At 43.7% G+C, this 23,424-nt stretch overlaps 2 protein-coding genes across 2 annotated transcripts in view; both read left to right on the top strand.

Annotated features, from left to right (window-relative positions):
* cry-dash (cryptochrome DASH) overlaps positions 1-4,978 on the top strand; it is a 41,492-nt gene extending 36,514 nt beyond the window's left edge. Inside the window, exons 12-13 of the mRNA XM_014159920.2 lie at positions 3,894-4,070; positions 4,745-4,978. Coding sequence (XP_014015395.1) covers positions 3,894-4,070; positions 4,745-4,852 — 285 coding nt within the window. The 3' untranslated portion in view covers positions 4,853-4,978. The remainder of the gene's footprint in view (positions 1-3,893; positions 4,071-4,744) is intronic.
* Positions 4,979-13,954: 8,976 nt separating this feature from the next.
* Positions 13,955-23,424, top strand: part of slc22a13b (solute carrier family 22 member 13b) — a 52,441-nt gene continuing 42,971 nt past the window's right edge. The window contains exon 1 of the mRNA XM_045702862.1: positions 13,955-14,438. Coding sequence (XP_045558818.1) covers positions 14,058-14,438 — 381 coding nt within the window. The 5' untranslated portion in view covers positions 13,955-14,057. The remainder of the gene's footprint in view (positions 14,439-23,424) is intronic.

Raw genomic sequence — 23,424 nt, 5'->3', positions numbered from 1 at the left:
AATGAAAAGGTTGTCTCAGTCTGTCGCAACGGAGTGAGGACAATAGGTGCCAAAGTGACAGGAAGTCACTCCAGACATACTTCCTCTGTCAGTAGCTCTACGGTTCCCCCAACTTGGGAAAGCAAGCACCTTTCGCTGTCGGCCCAAATGATGTACAGTCGTTGCCAAAAGTTTTGAGAATGACACAAATATTAATTTTCACAAAGTCTGCTGCCTCAGTTTGTATGATGGCAATTTGCATATACCCCAGAATGTTATGAAGAGTGATCAGATGAATTGCAATTAATTGCAAAGTCCCTCAAAGCCATGCAAATGAACTGAATCCCCCAAAACATTTCCACTGTATTTCAACCCTGCCACAAAAGGACCAGCTGACATCATGTCAGTGATTCTCTCGTTAACACAGGTGTGAGTGTTGACGAGGACAAGGCTGGAGATCACTCTGTCATGCTGATTGAGTTCGAATAACAGGAGTGGTGCTTGGAATCATTGTTCTTCCTCTGTCAATCATGGTAACCTGCAAGGAAACACGTGCCGTCATCATTGCTTTGCACAAAAAGGGCTTCACAGGCAAGGATATTGCTGCCAGTAAGATTGCACCTAAATCAACCATTTATTGGATCATCAAGAACTCAAGGAGAGCGGTTCAATTGTTGTGAAGAAGGCTTCAGGGCGCCCAAGAAAGTCCAGCAAGCGCCAGGACCGTCTCCTAAAGTTGATTCAGCTGTGGGATCGGGGCACCACCAGTACAAAGCTTGCTCAGGAATGGGAGCATGCAGGTGTGAGTGCATCTGCACTACCTTTGGAGGATGGCCTGGTGTCAAGAAGGGCAGCAAAGAAGCCACTTCTCTCCAGGAAAAACATCAGGGACAGACTGATATTCTGAAAAAGGTACAGGGATTGGACTGCTGAGGACTGGGGTAAAGTCATTTTCTCTGATGAATCCCCTTTCCGATTGTTTGGGGCATCCAGAAAAAAACTTGTCCGGAGATGGCAGGGTGAGCGCTACCATCAGTCCTGTGTCATGCCAACAGTAAAGCATCCTGAGACCATTCATGTGTGGAGTTGCTTCTCAGCCAAGGGAGTGGGCTCACTCACAATTTGGCCTAAGAACACAGCCATGAATAAAGAATGGTACCAACACATCCTCCGAGAGCAACTTCTCCCAACCATCCAGGAACAGTTTGGTGACGAACAATGCCTTTTCCAGCATGATGGAGCACCTTGCCATAAGGCAAAAGTGATAACTAAGTGGCTCGAGGAACAAAACATCGATATTTTGGGTCCATTGCCAGGAAACTCCCCAGACCTTAATCCCATTGAGAACTTGTGGTCAATCCTCAAGAGGCGGGTGGACAAACAAAAACCCACAAATTCTGACAAACTCCAAGCATTGATTATGCAAGAATGGGCTGCCATCAGTCAGGATGTGGCCCAGAAGTTAATTGACAGCATGCCAGGGCGGATTGCAGAGGTCTTGAAAAAGAAGGGTCAACACTGCAAATATTGACTCTTTGCATCAACTTCATGTAATTGTCAATAAAAGCCTTTGACACTTATGAAATGCTTGTGAATATACTTCAGTATTCCATAGTAACATCTGACAAAAATATCTAAAGACACTGAAGCAGCAAACTTTGTGGAAATTAATATTTGTGTCGCTCTCAAAACTTTTGGCCACGACCGTACAGTTGAAGTCAGAAGTTTACATGCACTCAGGTTGGAGTCATTATTAAAACTAGTTTTTCAACCACTCCACAAATTCATTGTTAACAAACTATAGTTTTGGCAGGTCTGTTAGGACATCTACTTTGTGCATGACACAAGTCATTTTTCCAACAATTGTTTACAGACAGATTATTTCACTCATAATTCACTGTATCACAATTTCAGTGGGTCAAAAGTTTACATACACTAAGTTGACTGTGCCTTTAAACAGCTTGGAAAACTCCAGAAAATGTCATGGCTTTAGAAGCTTCTAATAGGCTAATTGACATCATTTGAGTCAATTGGAGGTGTACCTGTGGATGCATTTCAAGGCCTACCTTCAAACTCAGTTCCTCTTCGCTTGACATCATGGGAAAATCAAAAGAAATCAGCCAAGACCTCAAAAAGAAAATTGTAGACCTCCACAAGTCTGATTCATCCTTGGGAGCAATTTCCAAACGCCTGAAGGTACCACGTTCATCTGTACAAACGATAGTACGCAAGTATAAACACCATGGGACCACGCAGCCGTCATACCGCTCAGGAAGGAGACACGTTCTGTCTCCTAGAGATGAACGTACTTTGTTGCGAAAAGCGCAAATCAATCCCAGAACAACAGCAAAGGACCTTGTGAAGATGCTGGAGGAAACATTACAAAAGTATCTATATCCACAGTAAAACGAGTCCTATATCGACATAACCTGAAAGGCCGCTCAGCAAGGAAGAAGCCACTGCTCCAAAACCGCCATAAAAAAGCCAGACTACGGTTTGCAACTGCACATGGGGACAAAGATCGTACTTTTTGGAGAAATGTCCTCTGGTCTGATGAAACAAAAATCGAACTGTTTGGCCATAATGACCATTGTAATGTTTGGAGGGTTAGGGTTAGGGTTAGGGAGGCTTGCAAGCCGAAGAACACCATCCCAACCGTGAAGCACGGGGGTGGCAGCATCATCTTGTGGGGGTGCTTTGCTGTAGGAGGGACTGGTGCACTTCACAAAATAGATGGCATCATGAGGATGGAAAATGTGTGTGGACGTGGATATATTTAAGACATTAGTCAGGAAGGTAAAGCTTGATCGCAAATGGGTCTTCCAAATGGACAATGACCCCAAGCATACTTCCAAAGTTGTGGCAAAATGGCTTAAGGACAACAAAGTCAAGGTATTGGAGTGGCCATCACAAAGCCCTGACCTCAATCCCAGGGAATTTTTACTAGGATTAAATGTCAGGAATTGTGAAAAACTGAGTTTAAATGTATTTGGCTAAAGTGTATGTAAACTTCTGACTTCAACTGTATGTCCTACACACACACACACACACACACACACACACACACACACACACACACACACACACACACACACACACACACACACACACACACGTAAAACATGAACCTTTCGCCCAGAAACAGGCTCCAGACATAACCACAGCTCTATCACTGGTGTGCAGAATATAACACTTTGCCATGTCTCCAGTTAAGCGAAGATGAACCAGTTATTTTCTGTCATCTCTTGGGTGAGCACCCAGATATCATGGGGTCCTGCTACACACACACAACAGTTAGAACAGGCCTCTTAATAATGCACACACACACTTTTCTATCTCATAGCCTGGTTCCTCTCTAGGTTTCTTCCTAGGGAGTTTTTCCTAGCCACCGTGCTTCTTTCACATGCATTGCTTGCTGTTTGGGGGTTTTAGGCTGGGTTTCTGTACAGCACTTTGAGATATCAGCTGATGTACGAAGGGCTATATAAATACATTTGATTTTGATTTGTCTATCTTATATGAGTTAGTTAAAGAAACTATCTCTAGACCAATGCCTAGGCTTAAAGAAGGATATTTCACTACACAAGCATTAGTAAGGTTTAACTTCAAAATGCCCTCACACTCTCCTCTTCAAGGGGACTATGTTAGACACTGGGTTTGTAATAACTACTGATTGTCTCTCCTCTTCAAGGGGACTATGTTAGACACTGGGTTTGTAATAACTAGTGATAGTCCCCCTGAAGTGGAGAGACAATGTTAGACACTAGGTTTGTAATAACTACTGATTGTCTCTCCTCTTGAAGGGGACTATGTTAGACACTAGGTTTGTAATAACTACTGATTGTCTCTCCTCTTCAGGGGGACTATGTTAGACACTAGGTTTGTAATAACTACTGATTGTCTCTCCTCTTCAGGGGGACTATGTTAGACACTGGGTCCCAGAGCTCAAGGGGATCAGAGGTGGGGAGGTCCACACCCCCTGGACCCTTAGCTCTGCCTCCCTGTCTCACGCACTGGTGTCCCTCAACGACACGTACCCTTCCCCCGTTGTCATGGCGCCAGAATGGAGTCGCCACACCAACAAGAAGCCGGTGGGTGTTGTTAAAGATGTGAATTTCATAGGAAGAGGAAGTGGTGTAGGAAACAACACTGTTTAGTGGTGTATGTAGAGCTACGTCTCTAGAATGGCTCTACCAGTTATGATAAAGTACAATCGGGGGGAGAAGGGCCTTGGTCAGGGAGGTGGCCAAGAACCCGATGGTCACTCTGACAGAACTCCAGAGTTCCTCTGTGGAGATGGAAGAGCCTTACATTTTTTTTTTTTTTTTTTATAGTTTCTTGTTTTCCCAGTTTTTTTTGTTTTTAGTAAATTGGCAAAATGTCTAAAAATCTGTTTTTGCTTTGTCATCATGGGGTATATTGTCTGTAGCTTGATGAGGAAAACAATTAATTTAATACATTTGAGAATAAGGCTGTAACGTAACAAAATGTGGAAAAAGTCAAGCGGTCTGAATACTTTCCGAATGCCCTGTATATAACATTCAAAGGACCCAAATGGTCATAAGAATAATTTAAGAATTGAATTGATTAATACATTTTTGTGCTAACAACCTGTCCCAGAAATACGTCACTTCACGGTCGTTGTCTCTTGAGACATTTGTTTTGTTATGTGAACCTGTCTTACAAAAAAGGTACTTCAAGGCTATTCTCTTGACACATCAATTTCAAACTTTTGGTTCTAAATGTAAAGTGATCTCTCCTGCAGACTGGTGCTGGGCCCTCGGCCAGAGGAAAGAAGGGTCCGTCCCACACCCCTAAACAACACAAGGACAGAGGAATAGACTTCTACTTCTCCAAGAGCAAGAACTTCTGATGGAGCAGACTGACTGAAATGACTGAAAGAACTGTTGGGCTTCCGCAAGGAAATGGTTTGACCCATCCCCGCTTTATATGGGTGGATGGGTGGATGCAAGGATGGGTGGATGGAGGGATGGAGGGATGGGTGGAGGGATGGAGGGATGGGTGGATGGAGGGATGGGTGGATGGAGGGAGGGATGGAGGGATGGAGGGATGGGTGGGTGGAGGGATGGGTGGATGCAAGGATGGAGGGATGGGTGGATGGAGGGATGGGTGGATGGAGGGATTGGGATGGAGGGATGGGTGGGTGGAGGGATGGGTGGGTGGAGGGATCGGTGGATGGAGGGATGGGTGGAGGGATGGGTGGATGGAGGGATGGGTGGGTGGAGGGATGGGTGGATGGAGGGATGGGTGGAGGGATGGGTGGGTGGAGGGATGGGTGGGTGGAGGGATGGGTGGATGGAGGGATGAGGGATGGAGGGATGGGTGGATGGAGGGATGGGTGGAGGGATGGGAGGATGGAGGGATGGGTGGATGGAGGGATGGGTGGAGGGATGGGTGGGTGGAGGGATGGGTGGGTGGAGGGATGGGTGGATGGAGGGATGGGTGGGTGGAGGGATGGAGGGATGGGTGGATGGAGGGATGGGTGGGTGGAGGGATGGGTGGATGGATGGAGGGATGGGGGGTGGGTGGATGGGTGGATGGGTGGATGGAGGGATGGGTGGATGGAGGGATGGGTGGGTGGAGGGATGGGTGGATGGAGGGATGGGTGGAGGGATGGGTGGGTGGAGGGATGGGTGGATGGAGGGATGGGTGGATGGATGGGTGGAGGGATGGGTGGGTGGAGGGATGGGTGGATGGAGGGATGGGTGGAGGGATGGGTGGATGGGTGGATGGAGGGATGGGTGGATGGGTGGATACAGACAACTTTTTTGTTTCTGTTTTATATTGCCACTGTTTTATGTTTCATATAATGTTTTATCAATTTCTATTGACTTGTTACATCACAGAACCATTTGAGGTAGTACCTGTATTGGTTGTTTTTTATTCTACGAAAGCAGCCATATCTTTATCATGGTTCATAATAAACATGTTGATGCTGGTCGTAATGTTTCCTATTTGCATTTATTATGGATCCCCATTAGTTCCTGCCAAGGCAGCAGCTACTCTTCCTGGGGTTTATTATGGATCCCCATTAGTTCCTGCCAAGGCAGCAGCTACTCTTCCTGAGGTTTATTATGGATCCCCATTAGTTCCTGTCAAGGCAGCAGCTACTCTTCCTGGGGTTTATTATGGATCCCCATTAGTTCGTGCCAAGGCAGCAGCTACTCTTCCTGGGGTTTATTATGGATCCCATTAGTTCCTGCCAAGGCAGCAGCTACTCTTCCTGGGGTTTATTACGGATCCCCATTAGTTCCTGCCAAGGCAGCAGCTACTCTTCCTGGGGTTTATTATGGATCCCCATTAGTTCCTGCCAAGGCAGCAGCTACTCTTCCTGGGGTTTATTATGGATCCCCATTAGTTCCGGCCAAAGCAGCAGATACTCTTCCTGGGGGTTTATTATGGATCCCCATTAGTTCCTGCCAAGGCAGCAGCTACTCTTCCTGGGGTTTATTATGGATCCCCATTAGTTCCTGTCAAGACAGCAGCTACTCTTCCTGGGGTTTATTATGGATCCCCATTAGTTCCTGCCAAGGCAGCAGCTACTCTTCCTGGGGTTTATTATGGATCCCCATTAGTTCCTGCCAAGGCAGCAGCTACTCTTCCTGAGGTTTATTATGGATCCCCATTAGTTCCTGCCAAGGCAGCAGCTACTCTTCCTGGGGTTTATTATGGATCCCCATTAGTTCCTGCCAAGGCAGCAGCTACTCTTCCTGGGGTTTATTATGGATCCCCATTAGTTCCTGCCAAGGCAGCAGCTACTCTTCCTGGGGTTTATTATGGATCCCCATTAGTTCCTGCCAAGGCAGCAGCTACTCTTCCTGGGGTTTATTACGGATCCCCATTAGTTCCTGCCAAGGCAGCAGCTACTCTTCCTGGGGTTTATTATGGATCCCCATTAGTTCCTGTCAAGACAGCAGCTACTCTTCCTGGGGTTTATTATGGATCCCCATTAGTTCCTGCCAAGGCAGCAGCTACTCTTCCTGGGGTTTATTATGGATCCCCATTAGTTCCTGCCAAGGCAGCAGCTACTCTTCCTGGGGTTTATTATGGATCCCCATTAGTTCCTGCCAAGGCAGCAGCTACTCTTCCTGGGGTTTATTATGGATCCCCATTAGTTCCTGCCAAGGCAGCAGCTACTCTTCCTGGGGTTTATTATGGATCCCCATTAGTTCCTGCCAAGGCAGCAGATACTCTTCCTGGGGTCCAGCAAAATTAAGGCAGTTTATACCATTTTTAAAACATTACAATACATTCCTTCCAGAATTCATAACACACTTAGTATGTGTCCTCAGGCCCCTACTCTACTGCCACATATCTACAACACAACATCCATGTACGTGTGTGTATAGTGCAGATGTTATCATGTGTCTGTGCCTATGTTTGTGTCTCTTCACAGTCCTCGCTGTTCCATAAGGTGTATTTTTATCAGTTTTTTAAAATCTGATTCTACTGCTGCATCAGTTACCTGATGTGGAATAGAGTTCCATGTAGTCATGGCTCTATGTAGTACTGTGCTCCTCCCATAGTCTGTTCTGGACTTGGGGACTGTGAAGAGACCTCTGGTGGCATGTCTTGTGAGGTATGCATGGGTATCTGAGCTGTGTGCCAGTAGTTCAAACAGACATCGCGGTGAATTCAACATGTCAATACCTCTAACAAACACAGCTAGTGATGAAGTCAATCTCTCCACTTTGAGCCATGAGAGATTGACATGCATATTACTAATGTTACCTCTCTGTACATCCAAGCCCTCTTTGTGGCACCTGACCACATGACTGAACAGTAGTCCAGGTGTGACAAAACTAGGGCCTGAAGGACCTGCCTTGTTGATAGTGTTGTTATTAGTGCTTTATTATGGACAGACTTCTCCCCATCTTAGCTACTACTGCATCAATATGTTTTGACCATGACAGTTTACAATCCAAGGTTACTCCAAGCAGTTTAGTCATCTCAACTTGTTCAATAACCACATTATTCATTACAAGTTTTAGTTGAGGTTTAGTGAATTATTTGTCCCAAATACAATGCTTTTGATTTTTGAAATATTTAGGGCTAACCCATTCTACAACTAACTTCAGTTTTTTGTTGAGTGTTGCAGTCATTTCAGTCGACGTAGTAGTTGACATGTATAGAGTTGAGTCATCCACGTACATAGACACGCTGGCTTTAGTCAGTAAAGATTGAAAAAAGTAAGGGGCCTAGACAGCTGCCCTGGGGAATTCCTGATTCTATCTGGATTATGTTGGAGACGCTTCCATTAAAGAACACCCTCTGTGTTCTGTTAGACAGGTAACTCTTTACACATTATAGCAGGGGGTGTAAAGCCATAACACATCTGTTTTTCCAGCAGCAGACTATGATCGATAATGTCAAAAGCCACAATGAAGGCGTGACAAAACAGCCCCCACAATCTTTTTATCATTCATTTCTCTGACGATCAACAGTCATTTGTGTAAGTGCTGTGATTGTTGAATGTCCTTCCCTATACGCGTGCTGGAATTCTGTTGTCAATTTGTTTACTGTAAAATAGTATTGTATCTGGTCAAACACAATGTTTTCCAAAAGGTTACTAAGGGTTGGTAACAGGCAGAATGGTCAGCTATTTGAGCCAGTAAAGGGGGCTTACTTTTCTTGGGTAGTGGAATGACTTTAGCTTCCCTCCAGGCCTGAGGGCACACACTTTCTAGTAGGCTTAAATTGAAGATATGGCAAATAGGAGATGCAATATCGTCCACTATTATCCTCAGTAATTTTCCATCCAAGTTGTCAGACCCCGGTGGCTTGTCATTGTTGATAGACAATCATTTTTCACCTCTTCCACACTTACTTCACAGAATTCAAAATTACAATTCTTGTCTTTCATAACTAGGTCAGATGTACTTGGATGTGTAGTGTCAGTGTTTGTTGCTGGCATGTCATCCCTAAGTTTGCTTGTCTTGCCAATGAAAAAATCCTTATAGTAGTTGGCAATATCAGTGGGCTTTGTGATGAATGAGCCATCTGATTCAAAGAATGAGCTGAGTTTGCCTTTTTTCCCAAAATGTCATTGAATTTGCTCCAAAGCTTTTTACTATCATTCTTTGTCATTTATCTTTGTTTCATAGTGTAGTTTCTAATTCTTTTTATTCAAATTTGTCACATGATTTTTTTAATTTGCAGTACGTTTGCCAATCATTTGTGCTCCCAGACGTATTTGCAATTCCTTTAGCCTCGTCCCTATCAACCATACAATTTTTCAATTCCTCATAAATCCAGTTTTTAGTCATTTTCTTAATGGGTGCTTATTAGTAACTGGAATAAGTAGTTTAATAAATGTGTCCAGTGCAGCGTCTGGTTGCTCCTCATTACACACCACAGACCAGCAAATATTCTTTACATCATCAACATAGGAATCACTACAAAACGTATTGTATGACCTCTTACAGTGGGGCAAAAAAGCCACCAATTGTGCAAGTTCTCCCACTTAAAAAGATGAGAGAGGCCTGTAATTTTCATCATAGGTACATGTTCAATTCCTCATCAATCCAAGGGAATTTAACAGTTTTTACAGGCATTTTCTTAATGGTAATTAATATTATATATATATTATTAGTAACTGGAATAAGCAATTTCATAAATGTGTCATTACACACCACAGACCAGCAAATATTCTTTACGTCATATGAATCACTACAAAACGTATTGTATGACCTCTTATACACTATATTAGGCCCAGCCTTTGGAACTTTGGTTTTACTAGATATGGCTACTATATTGTGATCACTACATCCTATGGATCTGGATACTGCTTTAATGCACGTTTCTGCAGCGTTAGTAAAGATGTGACCAATACATGTTGATTTAATTCCTGTGCTGTTTGTAACTACCCTGGTAGGTTGACTGATAACCTGAACCAGGTTGCAGGCACTGGTTACAGTTTGACGTTTTTCCCTGAGTGGGCAGCTTGATGAAAACCAGTCAATATTTAAATCACCCAGAAAATATACTTCTCTGTTGATATCACAAACATGATCAAGCATTTCTCACACGTTATCCAGATACTGACTGTTAGCACTTGGTGGTCTATAGCAGCTTCCCACCAGAATGGGCTTTAGGTGAGGCAGATGAACCTGCAGCCATATTACTTCAACAGTATTTAACATTATCCAGATACTGACTGTTAGCACTGGGTGGTCTATAGCAGCTTCCCACCAGAATGGGCTTTAGGTGAGGCAGATGAACCTGCAGCCATATTACTTCAACAGTATTTAACATGAGATCCTCTCTAATCTTTACAGGAATGTGGTTCTGAATATGAACAGCAACACCTCCACCTTTTGGTATTTCTGTCTTTTCTGTAAATGTTATAACCATGTATTTCTACCACTGTATCATCAAAGGTATTATCTAAATGGACTTCCTACTAGGACACACCACCTCAGTGTTAACAGTATAACTCTGGTTCATAGGCACATGATTACTATGTACAACAGCTGTAGGATCAGCAGAGGAATTCAGGGCAGTTAGAGAGACATAAATTAAGTTACTTACATTGTGCCTACCAATGCCCCTGGTACATTTCCTGAAGCATTATGATGACTCAGCGTCACAGTGGTAGGAATTAGCTGAGCTGGGCTTGGGACCTTGATAAGTAATTGTCTCAACGCAGCCTTATAGTGCTGTGAAAGGATTCAGGAACCCAAATGATTTGGGTGGATCCCATCCTCCTTATAAAACCTGTTATGTTTCCAAAAGGTATCGAAATTGTCAACAAAAGTTACACCCATTGATCTGCTATAATCACATAGCCAGTTGTGAAGTAAAGAATCCTGCTGAAGCGTTCAATGCCTCAATTCAGAGAGGGATCAGGGCCAGATAAGATGGGTCTTTAATTCATGTCTAGCAGAGAGTTAATCAGCTCTTTAAAATCCAGTTTCAACTGTTCAGAGCTGCCCTTCATAATGTCATTAAAACCCACATGGACTAGGATAGAATCAATGACCATGTCCTGGTGTAGCACATTCAGGACCAGCTTAGTAATGTCATTAAAACTCACATGCACTAGGATAGAATCAATGTCCATGTCCTGGTGTAGCACATTCAGGACCAGCTTAGTAATGTCATTAAAACCCACATGGACTACAATAGAATCAATGTCGATGTCCTGGTGTAGTACATTCAGGACCAGCTTAGTAATGTCATTAAAACTCACATGGACTAGGATAGAATCAATGTCCATGTCCTGGTGTAGTACATTCAGGACCAGCTTAGTAATGTCATTAAAACTCACATGGACTAGGATAGAATCAATGTCCATGTCCTGGTGTAGTACATTCAGGACCAGCTTAGTAATGTCATTAAAACTCACATGGACTAGGATAGAATCAATGTCCATGTCCTGGTGTAGTACATTCAGGACCAGCTTAGTAATGTCATTAAAACCCACATGGACTAGGATATAATCAATGTCCATGTCCTGGTGTAGTACATTCAGGACCAGCTTAGTAATGTCATTAAAACTCACATGGACTAGGATAGAATCAATGTCCATGTCCTGGTGTAGTACATTCAGGACCAGCTTAGTAATGTCATTAAAACCCACATGGACTACAATAGAATCAATGTCCATGTCCTGGTGTAGTACATTCAGGACCAGCTTAGTAATGTCCTTTACTCGACCTCCAGGATGGGACATTGTTTTTGCTCCAGGAACAGTCACATTTCTTACCATGGAGCTGCCCAAAATCACAGCTGGTGAGAAGGACGAGGCATTCATCTGTTCAGCTATTCTGCGTCTCATGAAGACACAGCAGTTGGAACCAAACATCTCAAATTTGGACTCCTCAAAGGACAGATTTCCACCGGTCTAATGTCCATTCATCGTGTTTCTTGGCCCAAGCAAGTCTCTTCTTATTATTGGTGTCCTTTAGTAGTGGTTTCTTTGCAGCAATTCGACCATGAAGGCCTGATTCATGCAGTCTCCTCTGAACAGTTGATGTTGAGATGTGTCTGTTACTTGAACTCTGTGAAGCATTTATTTGGGCTGCAGTCTGAGGCTGGTAACTCTAATGAACTTACCGTCTGCAGCAGAGGTAACTCTGGGTCTTCCTTTCCTGTGGTGGTTCTCATGAGAGCCAGTTTCATCATAGCGCTTGATGGTTTTTGCGACTGCACTTGAAGAAACGTTTAATAAATTTCTTAAAATGTTCCGCATTGACTGAACTTCATGTCTTAAAGTAACGATGGACTGACATTTCTCTTTGCTTATTTGAGCTGTTCTTGCCATAATATGGACTTGGTATTTTACCAAATAGTGCTATCTTCTGTGTACCACCCCTTCCACAAATTAAGGCACACCTGTTAATTTAAATGCATTCCAGGTGACTACCTCATGAAGCTGGTTGAGAGAATGCTAAGCTCCTCCCCGCTCTCCTGTGTCACTCGCTCCCTCCCCCTCCTGCTAGAGCGGCACCTCTCTCTCCCTCCTCTCACGCTTTATCAGCTCTGGATAATAAAGTAGCTTAAAAAAAGACTTTCTGCTGCTTACCTCACTCGGATTGAACAATCCGACCAGGTCTATATGGAACGGGTCTACTTGTCCTCCGTTCCATTCAGAACGGATCTCTATACATATATTTTTTATTTAGGCATATCAGGTCCGGGTGGGAAAGCCCCTGGTCCATTTCGGAATGGGTCCAAGGCCTCTACTTTGATATCACCTACTATTGAAATTACCTTAAGCAGCATTTTCAGAAAGTTATATGCAATAACAAAACATTACTTAAAAAAAAACAATTTGTTTACAAGCTATACTTTTAGTTTATGGTTGATGCAGCTTGTTGGCCGTTAGCCAATCTGTGTTTCTCAATGAGTTCAAAACATGAATGCATCCCAACTATTATTTATGACTTCACAACTGGTAATTACCACCACCCCACTTGGTTATGAACTCTGCATTAGAGCCAGGGATTCTTTTATGCCTGGTATATTAGGTTACCTTATCATCCCCAGCTTCCAATTGGCTCATTCACCCTGTCTCCTCTCCCCTGCAACTCTCCCACAGTTCTTTTTGTAGTAAAAGAGGCTGTGTAATCTAGGTTTACCTGGTAAATAAAGGGTTAATAATATATAACTCATCCATGGTGGTTAACCTTGATCTTTATCCAAGCTATTTCATAGATAAGCCTTGCCTACACTACAGCTTCGACTCAAAACACCTTCCAAATTACTTTAGCAAACCTTACAAATTACTCACAAACAAACCTTACAAATGACTCACTAACAAACCTTACAAATGTATGGAGAATTATCTGCACATCACTATGTATGGAGAATTATCTGCACATCACTATGTATGGAGAATTATCTGCACATCACTATGTATGGAGAATTATCTGCACATCACTATGTATGGAGAATTATCTGCACATCACTATGTATGGAGAATTATCTGCACATCATGAATTGAGGGTAAAAGATTCAGCCCATAACAGGGCTCATAGCCCCCCCTCCTCCCAGTCTTAGAACAGCCCAGTCCTAGAACAGCCCAGTCCTAGATGTATGTCCTCGTGGTTCCTGTCCTGCCCAGTCCTAGAACAGCCCAGTCCCAGATGTTTGTCCTCGTGGTTCCCGGCTCAGAGCAACAGGCTACACATCTGCTGCAGGTCTAAAGTTCCATTTGGCACATGCGTTCTCCATTCGGTACAAAGTCCCACTGACTGCTGAAGGAAGCAAAAATAAGCACGAGGGACACATCTAAAAATGTGTTGAATGAATGAAATAGACTGTAAAGGCACTAGATGATCAATTAACTTTAACTAATTAAGTATTTTGTTGAGGCTTTGAATTTAAGTTATTCTTTGTCTAAAAGGTTTGTAGAGTAAGTTGTTTTACGCACACAGATGACCAGGTGACACCTGATAACACTCCTGTGAGTGTGTTGTGACGGATTAAACATTAATTTATCCACCCACTAATGCCCTCCTGTCAATGCAAAGGTGTTAAACCTACACTTGACAAACAATCTCCTATCGAACACTTTTCCAGCCTGTGTGTTGCACCAACACCTGTGACTGAAGATGAACTCCGGGTTTGGGCAGGTACTGACAGCGGTCGGAGAGTTCGGAACATTCCAGAAGCAAATGTTGGCTGCGATATGCTTCCCGAACATCTTCAACGGGTTTCACATGTTCTGTCAGGTGTTTACGGGCATGAACTTCCCTCATCACTGTAACACGGACTGGATCAGGACACAGGGACCCAACCTGACCAACGATAGGCTGTTGAACCTCACCCTTCCACCGTTGGAAGATGGCCCTGGGTACCAGTCCTGTAAGATGTACACTCCGGTGGATCTGGACTTGGAGACTATTGAAGAGTATGGGATAAACAGTACCATCTCCTGCAGGGATGGGTGGAAGTATGAGGTTCCCCAAGGGACCACCAGCCTGGTGACTGAGGTAGGATCATAGGGTAGGGTAGGGTAGGGTGGGTAGGGTAGGGTAGAACATAGGGTAGGGTAGGATCATAGGGTAGGGTGGTTGGGGAAGACAATGGGTCAAAGCAGATACTAAATATCTGTTGAGCCTGCAGTCTGATGCCCTAGTTTGAGTAAATCAAATGATGCCACACTATCTCTCATTCCACTATCAGTGATCTGGTGATGCCACAATACCTGTCTTATTCTGTCAGCCAGCCAGCCAGCCAGCCAGCCAGCCAGCCAGCCAGCACTGGACTCAGTGGGCTGTTTCCTTAACGATGTTAGACTTGGCAGCTGTTTCCTTAGTGATGTCAGACTTGGCAGCTGTTTCCTTAGTGATGTCAGACTTGGCAGCTGTTTCCTTAACGATGTTAGACTTGGCAGCTGTTTCCTTAGTGATGGCAGCTGTTTCCTTAGTGATGTTAGACTTGGCATCTGTTTCCTTAGTGATGTTAGACTTGGCAGCTGTTTCCTTAGTGATGTCAGACTTGGCAGCTGTTTCCTTAACGATGTTAGACTTGGCAGCTGTTTCCTTAGTGATGTCAGACTTGGCAGCTGTTTCCTTAACGATGTTAGACTTGGCAGCTGTTTCCTTAGTGATGGCAGCTGTTTCCTTAGTGATGTTAGACTTGGCAGCTGTTTCCTTAGTGATGGCAGCTGTTTCCTTAGTGATGTTAGACTTGGCAGCTGTTTCCTTAGTGATGTTAGACTTGGCAGCTGTTTCCTTAGTGATGGCAGCTGTTTCCTTAACGATGTTAGACTTGGCAGCTGTTTCCTTAGTGATGTTAGACTTGGCAGCTGTTTCCTTAGTGATGTTAGACTTGGCAGCTGTTTCCTTAGTGATGCTAGACTTGGCAGCTGTTTCCTTAGTGATGTTAGACTTGGCAGCTGTTTCCTTAGTGATGTCAGACTTGGCAGCTGTTTCCTTAACGATGTTAGACTTGGCAGCTGTTTCCTTAGTGATGGCAGCTGTTTCCTTAGTGATGTTAGACTTGGCAGCTGTTTCCTTAGTGATGGCAGCTGTTTCCTTAGTGATGTTAGACTTGGCAGCTGTTTCCTTAGTGATGTTAGACTTGGCAGCTGGTTCCTTAGTGATGGCAGCTGTTTCCTTAACGATGTTAGACTTGGCAGCTGTTTCCTTAGTGATGTTAGACTTGGCAGCTGTTTCCTTAGAGATGCTAGACTTGGCAGCTGTTTTCTTAGTGATGCTAGACTTGGCAGCTGTTTCCTTAGTGATGTTAGACTTGGCAGCTGTTTCCTTAACGATGCTAGACTTGGCAGCTGTTTCCTTAGTGATGTTAGACTTGGCAGCTGTTTCCTTAACGATGCTACACTTGGCAGCTGTTTCCTTAGTGATGCTAGACTTGGCAGCTGTTTCCTTAGTGATGCTAGACTTGGCAGCTGTTTCCTTAGTGATGGCAGCTGTTTCCTTAGTGATGTTAGACTTGGCAGCTGTTTCCTTAACGATGCTAGACTTGGCAGCTGTTTCCTTAGTGATGTTAGACTTGGCAGCTGTTTCCTTAGTGATGTTAGACTTGGCAGCTGTTTCCTTAGTGATGCTAGACTTGGCAGCTGTTTCCTTAGTGATGGCAGCTGTTTCCTTAGTGATGTTAGACTTGGCAGCTGTTTCCTTAGTGATGTTAGACTTGGCAGCTGTTTCCTTAGTGATGCTAGACTTGGCAGCTGTTTCCTTAACGATGCTAGACTTGGCAGCTGTTTCCTTAGTGATGCTAGACTTGGCAGCTGTTTCCTTAGTGATGCTAGACTTGGCAGCTGTTTCCTTAACGATGCTAGACTTGGCAGCTGTTTCCTTAGTGATGCTAGACTTGGCAGCTGTTTCCTTAGTGATGCTAGACTTGGCAGCTGTTTCCTTAGTGATGGCAGCTGTTTCCTTAGTGATGTTAGACTTGGCAGCTGTTTCCTTAACGATGTTAGACTTGGCAGCTGTTTCCTTAGTGATGCTAGACTTGGCAGCTGTTTCCTTAGTGATGCTAGACTTGGCAGCTGTTTCCTTAGTGATGGCAGCTGTTTCCTTAGTGATGTTAGACTTGGCAGCTGTTTCCTTAACGATGTTAGACTTGGCAGCTGTTTCCTTAACGATGCTAGACTTGGCAGCTGTTTCCTTAGTGATGTTAGACTTGGCAGCTGTTTCCTTAGTGATGTTAGACTTGGCAGCTGTTTCCTTAGTGATGCTAGACTTGGCAGCTGTTTCCTTAGTGATGGCAGCTGTTTCCTTAGTGATGTTAGACTTGGCAGCTGTTTCCTTAGTGATGTTAGACTTGGCAGCTGTTTCCTTAGTGATGTTAGACTTGGCAGCTGTTTCCTTAGTGATGTTAGACTTGGCAGCTGTTTCCTTAGTGATGTTAGACTTGGCAGCTGTTTCCTTAGTGATGCTAGACTTGGCAGCTGTTTCCTTAACGATGTTAGACTTGGCAGCTGTTTCCTTAGTGATGCTAGACTTGGCAGCTGTTTCCTAAACGATGTTAGACTTGGCAGCTGTTTCCTTAGTGATGGCAGCTGTTTCCTTAACGATGTTAGACTTGGCAGCTGTTTCCTTAACGATGCTAGACTTGGCAGCTGTTTCCTTAGTGATGTTAGACTTGGCAGCTGTTTCCTTAGTGATGTTAGACTTGGCAGCTGTTTCCTTAGTGATGGCAGCTGTTTCCTTAGTGATGCTAGACTTGGCAGCTGTTTCCTTAACGATGTTAGACTTGGCAGCTGTTTCCTTAGTGATGTTAGACTTGGCAGCTGTTTCCTTAGTGATGTTAGACTTGGCAGCTGTTTCCTTAGTGATGTTAGACTTGGCAGCTGTTTCCTTAGTGATGGCAGCTGTTTCCTTAGTGATGTTAGACTTGGCAGCTGTTTCCTTAACGATGTTAGACTTGGCAGCTGTTTCCTTAGTGATGGCAGCTGTTTCCTTAGTGATGTTAGACTTGGCAGCTGTTTCCTTAGTGATGTTAGACTTGGCAGCTGTTTCCTTAGTGATGTTAGACTTGGCAGCTGTTTCCTTAGTGATGTTAGACTTGGCTGCTGTTTCCTTAGTGATGTTAGACTTGGCAGCTGTTTCCTTAACGATGTTAGACTTGGCAGCTGTTTCCTTAGTGATGTTAGACTTGGCAGCTGTTTCCTTAGTGATGGCAGCTGTTTCCTTAGTGATGTTAGACTTGGCAGCTGTTTCCTTAACGATGTTAGACTTGGCAGCTGTTTCCTTAGTGATGGCAGCTGTTTCCTTAGTGATGTTAGACTTGGCAGCTGTTTCCTTAGTGATGTTAGACTTGGCAGCTGTTTCCTTAGTGATGCTAGACTTGGCAGCTGTTTCCTTAGTGATGTTAGACTTGGCAGCTGTTTCCTTAGTGATGTTAGACTTGGCAGCTGTTTCCTTAGTGATGTTAGACTTGGCAGCTGTTTCCTTAGTGATGTTAGACTTGGCAGCTGTTTCCTTAGTGATGTTAGACTTGGCAGCTGTTTCCTTAGTGATGTTAGACTTGGCAGCTGTTTCCTTAGTGATGTTAGACTTGGCAGCTGTTTCCTTAACGATGTTAGACTTGGCAGCTGTTTCCTTAACGATGTTAGACTTGGCAGCTGTTTCCTTAACGATGTTAGACTTGGCAGCTGTTTCCTTAGTGATGTTAGACTTGGCAGCTGTTTCCTTAACGATGTTAGACTTGGCAGCTGTTTCCTTAGTGATGGCAGCTGTTTCCTTAGTGATGGCAGCTGTTTCCTTAGTGATGGCAGCTGTTTCCTTAGTGATGTTAGACTTGGCAGCTGTTTCCTTAGTGATGTTAGACTTGGCAGCTGTTTCCTTAGTGATGTTAGACTTGGCAGCTGTTTCCTTAACGATGTTAGACTTGGCAGCTGTTTCCTTAACGATGTTAGACTTGGCAGCTGTTTCCTTAGTGATGGCAGCTGTTTCCTTAGTGATGCTAGACTTGGCAGCTGTTTCCTTAGTGATGTTAGACTTGGCAGCTGTTTCCTTCGTGATGCTAGACTTGGCAGCTGTTTCCTTAGTGATGTTAGACTTGGCAGCTGTTTCCTTAGTGATGGCAGCTGTTTCCTTAGTGATGTTAGACTTGGCAGCTGTTTCCTTAACGATGTTAGACTTGGCAGCTGTTTCCTTAGTGATGTTAGACTTGGCAGCTGTTTCCTTAGTGATGTCAGACTTGGCAGCTGTTTCCTTAGTGATGTTAGACTTGGCAGCTGTTTCCTTAGTGATTTTAGACTTGGCAGCTGTTTCCTTAGTGATGTTAGACTTGGCAGCTGTTTCCTTAGTGATGGCAGCTGTTTCCTTAACGATGTTAGTCTTGGCAGCTGTTTCCTAAACGATATTAGACTTGGCAGCTGTTTCCTTAGTGATGGCAGCTGTTTCCTTAGTGATGGCAGCTGTTTCCTTAGTGATGGCAGCTGTTTCCTTAGTGATGGCAGCTGTTTCCTTAGTGATGTTAGACTTGGCAGCTGTTTCCTTAACGATGTTAGACTTGGCAGCTGTTTCCTTAGTGATGGCAGCTGTTTCCTTAGTGATGGCAGCCATCTGTTTTCGTTTCTCTGTCAGACCTAAATCATCATCATAAATCAGTGTTCCTCCCATTCAGACTGTGTGTCTTGTCCGTTAGTCAGTTTAGTAACAGAACGACTGGGCCCATATGTACTGTCCAGACTACATGTACTGTCTAGACTACATGTACTGTCTAGACTATATGTACTGTCTAGACTATATGTACTGTCTAGACTACATGTACTGTCTAGACTACATGTACTGGCTAGACTACATGTACTGTCTAGACTACATGTACTGTCTAGACTACATGTACTGTGTAGACTACATGTACTGGCTAGACTACATGTACTGTCTAGACTACATGTACTGTCTAGACTACATGTACTGTCTAGACTACATGTACTGTCTAGACTACATGTACTGTCTAGACTACATGTACTGGCTAGACTACATGTACTGGCTAGACTACATGTACTGTCTAGACTACATGTACTGTCTAGACTACATGTACTGTCTAGACTACATGTACTGGCTAGACTACATGTACTGGCTAGACTACATGTACTGTCTAGACTACATGTACTGTCTAGACTACATGTACTGTCTAGACTACATGTACTGTGTAGACTACATGTACTGTGTAGATTACATGTACTGTGTAGACTACATGTACTGGCTAGACTACATGTACTGGCTAGACTACATGTACTGTCTAGACTATATGTACTGTGTAGACTATATGTACTGTCTAGACTACATGTACTGTCTAGACTATATGTACTGTCTAGACTACATGTACTGTCTAGACTACATGTACTGTGTAGACCAGTGGAGGCTCCTCAGAGGAGGATCGGGAGGACCATCCTCCTCAGTGAATTTCATAGAAATATATTTTAAAACATATAAAAAGTTAACCTTTTTAGATAAAACTATACTAAATATAGTCACGTCACCAAATTAAAACACACTATTTTGCAATGAATGTCTAAACTAGCCTCAACAGCACTCTGTAGGGTAGCACCATGGTGTAGCCGGAGGACAGCTAGCTTCCGTCTTCCTCTAGATACATTGACTTCAATACAAAACCTAGGAGGCTCATGGTTCTCACCCCTTTCCATAGACTTCCACAGTAATTATGACAACTTCCGGAGGACGTCCTCCAACCTACCAGAGCTCTTGCAGCAAGAACTGACATGTTGTCAACCCAATCAAAGGATCAGAGAATGAATCTAGTACTGAAAGCATAAGCTACAGCTAACTAGCGCTGCAGCCTAACATCAAGGCGGTGACCCGATCCTGTAGGTTCATGCTCTACAACATTCGCAGAGTACGACCATGCCTCACACAGGAAGCGGCGCAGGTCCTAATCCAGGCACTTGTCATCTCCCGTCTGGATTACTGCAACTCGTTGTTGGCTGGGCTCCCTGCTTGTGCCATTAAACCCCTACAACTCATCCAGAACGCCGCAGCCCGTCTAGTGTTCAACCTTCCCAAGTTCTCTCACGTCACCCCGCTCCTCCGCTCTCTCCACTGGCTTCCAGTCGAAGCTCGCATCCGCTACAAGACCATGGTGCTTGCCTACGGAGCTGTGAAGGGAACGGCACCTCCATACCTTCAGGCTCTGATCAGGCCCTACACCCAAACAAGGGCACTGCGTTCATCCACCTCTGGCCTGCTCGCCTCCCTACCTCTGAGGAAGCACAGTTCCCGCTCAGCCCAGTCAAAACTGTTCGCTGCTCTGGCACCCCAATGGTGGAACAAGCCCCCTCACGACGCCAGGACAGCGGAGTCAATCACCACCTTCCGGAGACACCTGAAACCCCACCTCTTTAAGGAATATCTGGGATAGGATAAAGTAATCCTTCTAACCCCCCCTTAAAAGATTTAGATGCACTATTGTAAAGTGGTTGTTCCACTGGATATTATAAGGTGAATGCACCAATTTGTAAGTCGCTCTGGATAAGAGCGTCTGCTAAATGACTTAAATGTAAATGTAAATGTATAAATGTGGTAAGTAGTTGACTCAAAGAGAGAGAAAGACAGTTGAATAGTTTTGAACAAATTCATTTCTTTCAAAATGATGGACAAGCAAGAGTGAAATAGAGAGAGAGAAAGAGAGTCATTTCTTTTTCAGTTTCACTTACTTAGCTTTCAAATGCAGCTAGCTAGTTCAAACAAACTGAATCACCCGTCTCAAACAGAGGGATGCTATGTTAGCTAGCTGGTTATAACAGAGGGATGCTATGTTAGCTAGCTGGCTATAACAGAGGGATGCTATGTTAGCTAGCTGGCTATAACAGAGGGATGCTATGTTAGCTAGCTGGCTATAACAGAGGGATGCTATGTTAGCTAGCTGGTTATAACAGAGGGATGCTATGTTAGCTAGCTGGCTATAACAGAGGGATGCTATGTTAGCTAGCTGGTTATAACAGAGGGATGCTATGTTAGCTAGCTGGCTATAACAGAGGGATGCTATGTTAGCTAGCTGGTTATAACAGAGGGATGCTATGTTAGCTAGCTTGTTATAACAGAGGGATGCTATGTTAGCTAGCTGGCTATAACAGAGGGATGCTATGTTAGCTAGCTGGCTATAACAGAGGGATGCTATGTTAGCTAGCTGGCTATAACAGAGGGATGCTATGTTAGCTAGCTGGTTATAACAGAGGGATGCTATGTTAGCTAGCTGGCTATAACAGAGGGATGCTATGTTAGCTAGCTGGTTATAACAGAGGGATGCTATGTTAGCTAGCTGGTTATAACAGAGGGATGCTATGTTAGCTAGCTGGCTTTAACAGAGGGTTGCTATGTTAGCTAGCTGGTTATAACAGAGGGTTGCTATGTTAGCTAGCTGGTTATAACAGAGGGTTGCTATGTTAGCTAGCTGGCTATGTCTTTCCAACACAAAACTGGAACTCTTCCACGTCAAGGTAAGCTTTTGGTTTTACAAATTTATTGCCACCGAGACCCGCCGATGTAACTGCTTAGTAACTGTACACTGTAACGTTACTGCATGATTGTAGGTAGGGGGTTTACTAACGCATTAGTTATATTAGCTATGCTGACTACGACATTACTTTAGCTAATATGGTGACAACAATATAGGCTGTGTGTAACGGTTTGGCTTGGAAAGGTTTTTTTGACCTGGTCAAATACAGCTGATGTGTTGTGAATTGAAGTCGACATGCAAAGGGAAGCATTGAGAGGAGGAGAGCGCATAGATGAGAGAAGGAATACAACGTGGCTGCTATGAAAGTGAGCTGTGTTTACATGTGATCAGGGGTGTATTCATTCCAATGATTCTGTCGAAAAACGTTTCTTAAACGGAAGCAAACAGAACAAAACGGTGATAAACATACCTGAATTTGTCCAATAGAAACTATTGTTTGCAACTGTTGGACTAATGATGACACCCTAGATCAGCTAGATGCAGGTAAGAGTGTGCAAGGCGGTATTGAATGTCACTGTCTGTCCATGTATCACTGTCTGTCATCTCAAATTTGTCACTCGACCGGTGTGCACCTATGTTGTAAACTTTCATTCATAGTCTAGGTTGTAGCAACCTCATGATGGGTATAGGGAACATTAGAGTATCATGTAGTAACCTGAACCTGGAGATGTTACATTGAACTGGGTGAATGGAATATCAATGACAGTAATCCAACAGACGTCTCCAAGAACAGAACAGACATGTCTCCAAGAACAGAACAGACATGTCTCTAAGAACAGAACAGAACAGATATGTCTCCAAGAACAGAACAGATATGTCTCTAAGAACAGAACAGAACAGATATGTCTCTAAGAACAGAACAGAACAGATATGTCTCCAAGAACAGAACAGATATGTCTCCAAGAACAGAACAGATATGTCTCCAAGAACAGAACAGATATGTCTCTAAGAACAGAACAGATATGTCTCCAAGAACAGATATGCCTCTAAGAACAGAACAGATATGTCTCCAAGAACAGAACATAACAGATATGTCTCTAAGAACAGAACAGATATGCCTCCAAGAACAGAACAGATATGTCTCCAAGAACAGAACAGAACAGATATGTCTCTAAAAACAGAACAGATATGTCTCTAAGAACAGAGCAGAACAGATATGTCTCCAAGAACAGAACAGATATGTCTCTGAGAACAGATATGTCTCCAAGAACAGAACAGATATGTCTCTAAGAACAGAACAGAACAGATATGTCTCTGAGAACAGATATGTCTCCAAGAACAGAACAGATATGTCTCCAAGAACAGAACAGATATGTCTCTAAGAACAGAACAGATATGTCTCTAACAACAGAACAGAACAGATATGCCTCCAAGAACAGAACAGATATGTCTCCAAGAACAGAACAGAACAGATATGTCTCTAAAAACAGAAAAGATATGTCTCTAAGAACAGAGCAGAACAGATATGTCTCCAAGAACAGAACAGATATGTCTCTGAGAACAGATATGTCTCCAAGAACAGAA

The sequence above is a fragment of the Salmo salar genome, chromosome ssa19 (genome assembly GCF_905237065.1).
Source record: "Salmo salar chromosome ssa19, Ssal_v3.1, whole genome shotgun sequence".
NCBI classification, from domain to species: Eukaryota; Metazoa; Chordata; class Actinopteri; order Salmoniformes; family Salmonidae; genus Salmo; species Salmo salar.
Note: the sequence above shows the minus strand (reverse complement) of the source record. Positions and strands in the feature narration are given on the sequence as shown.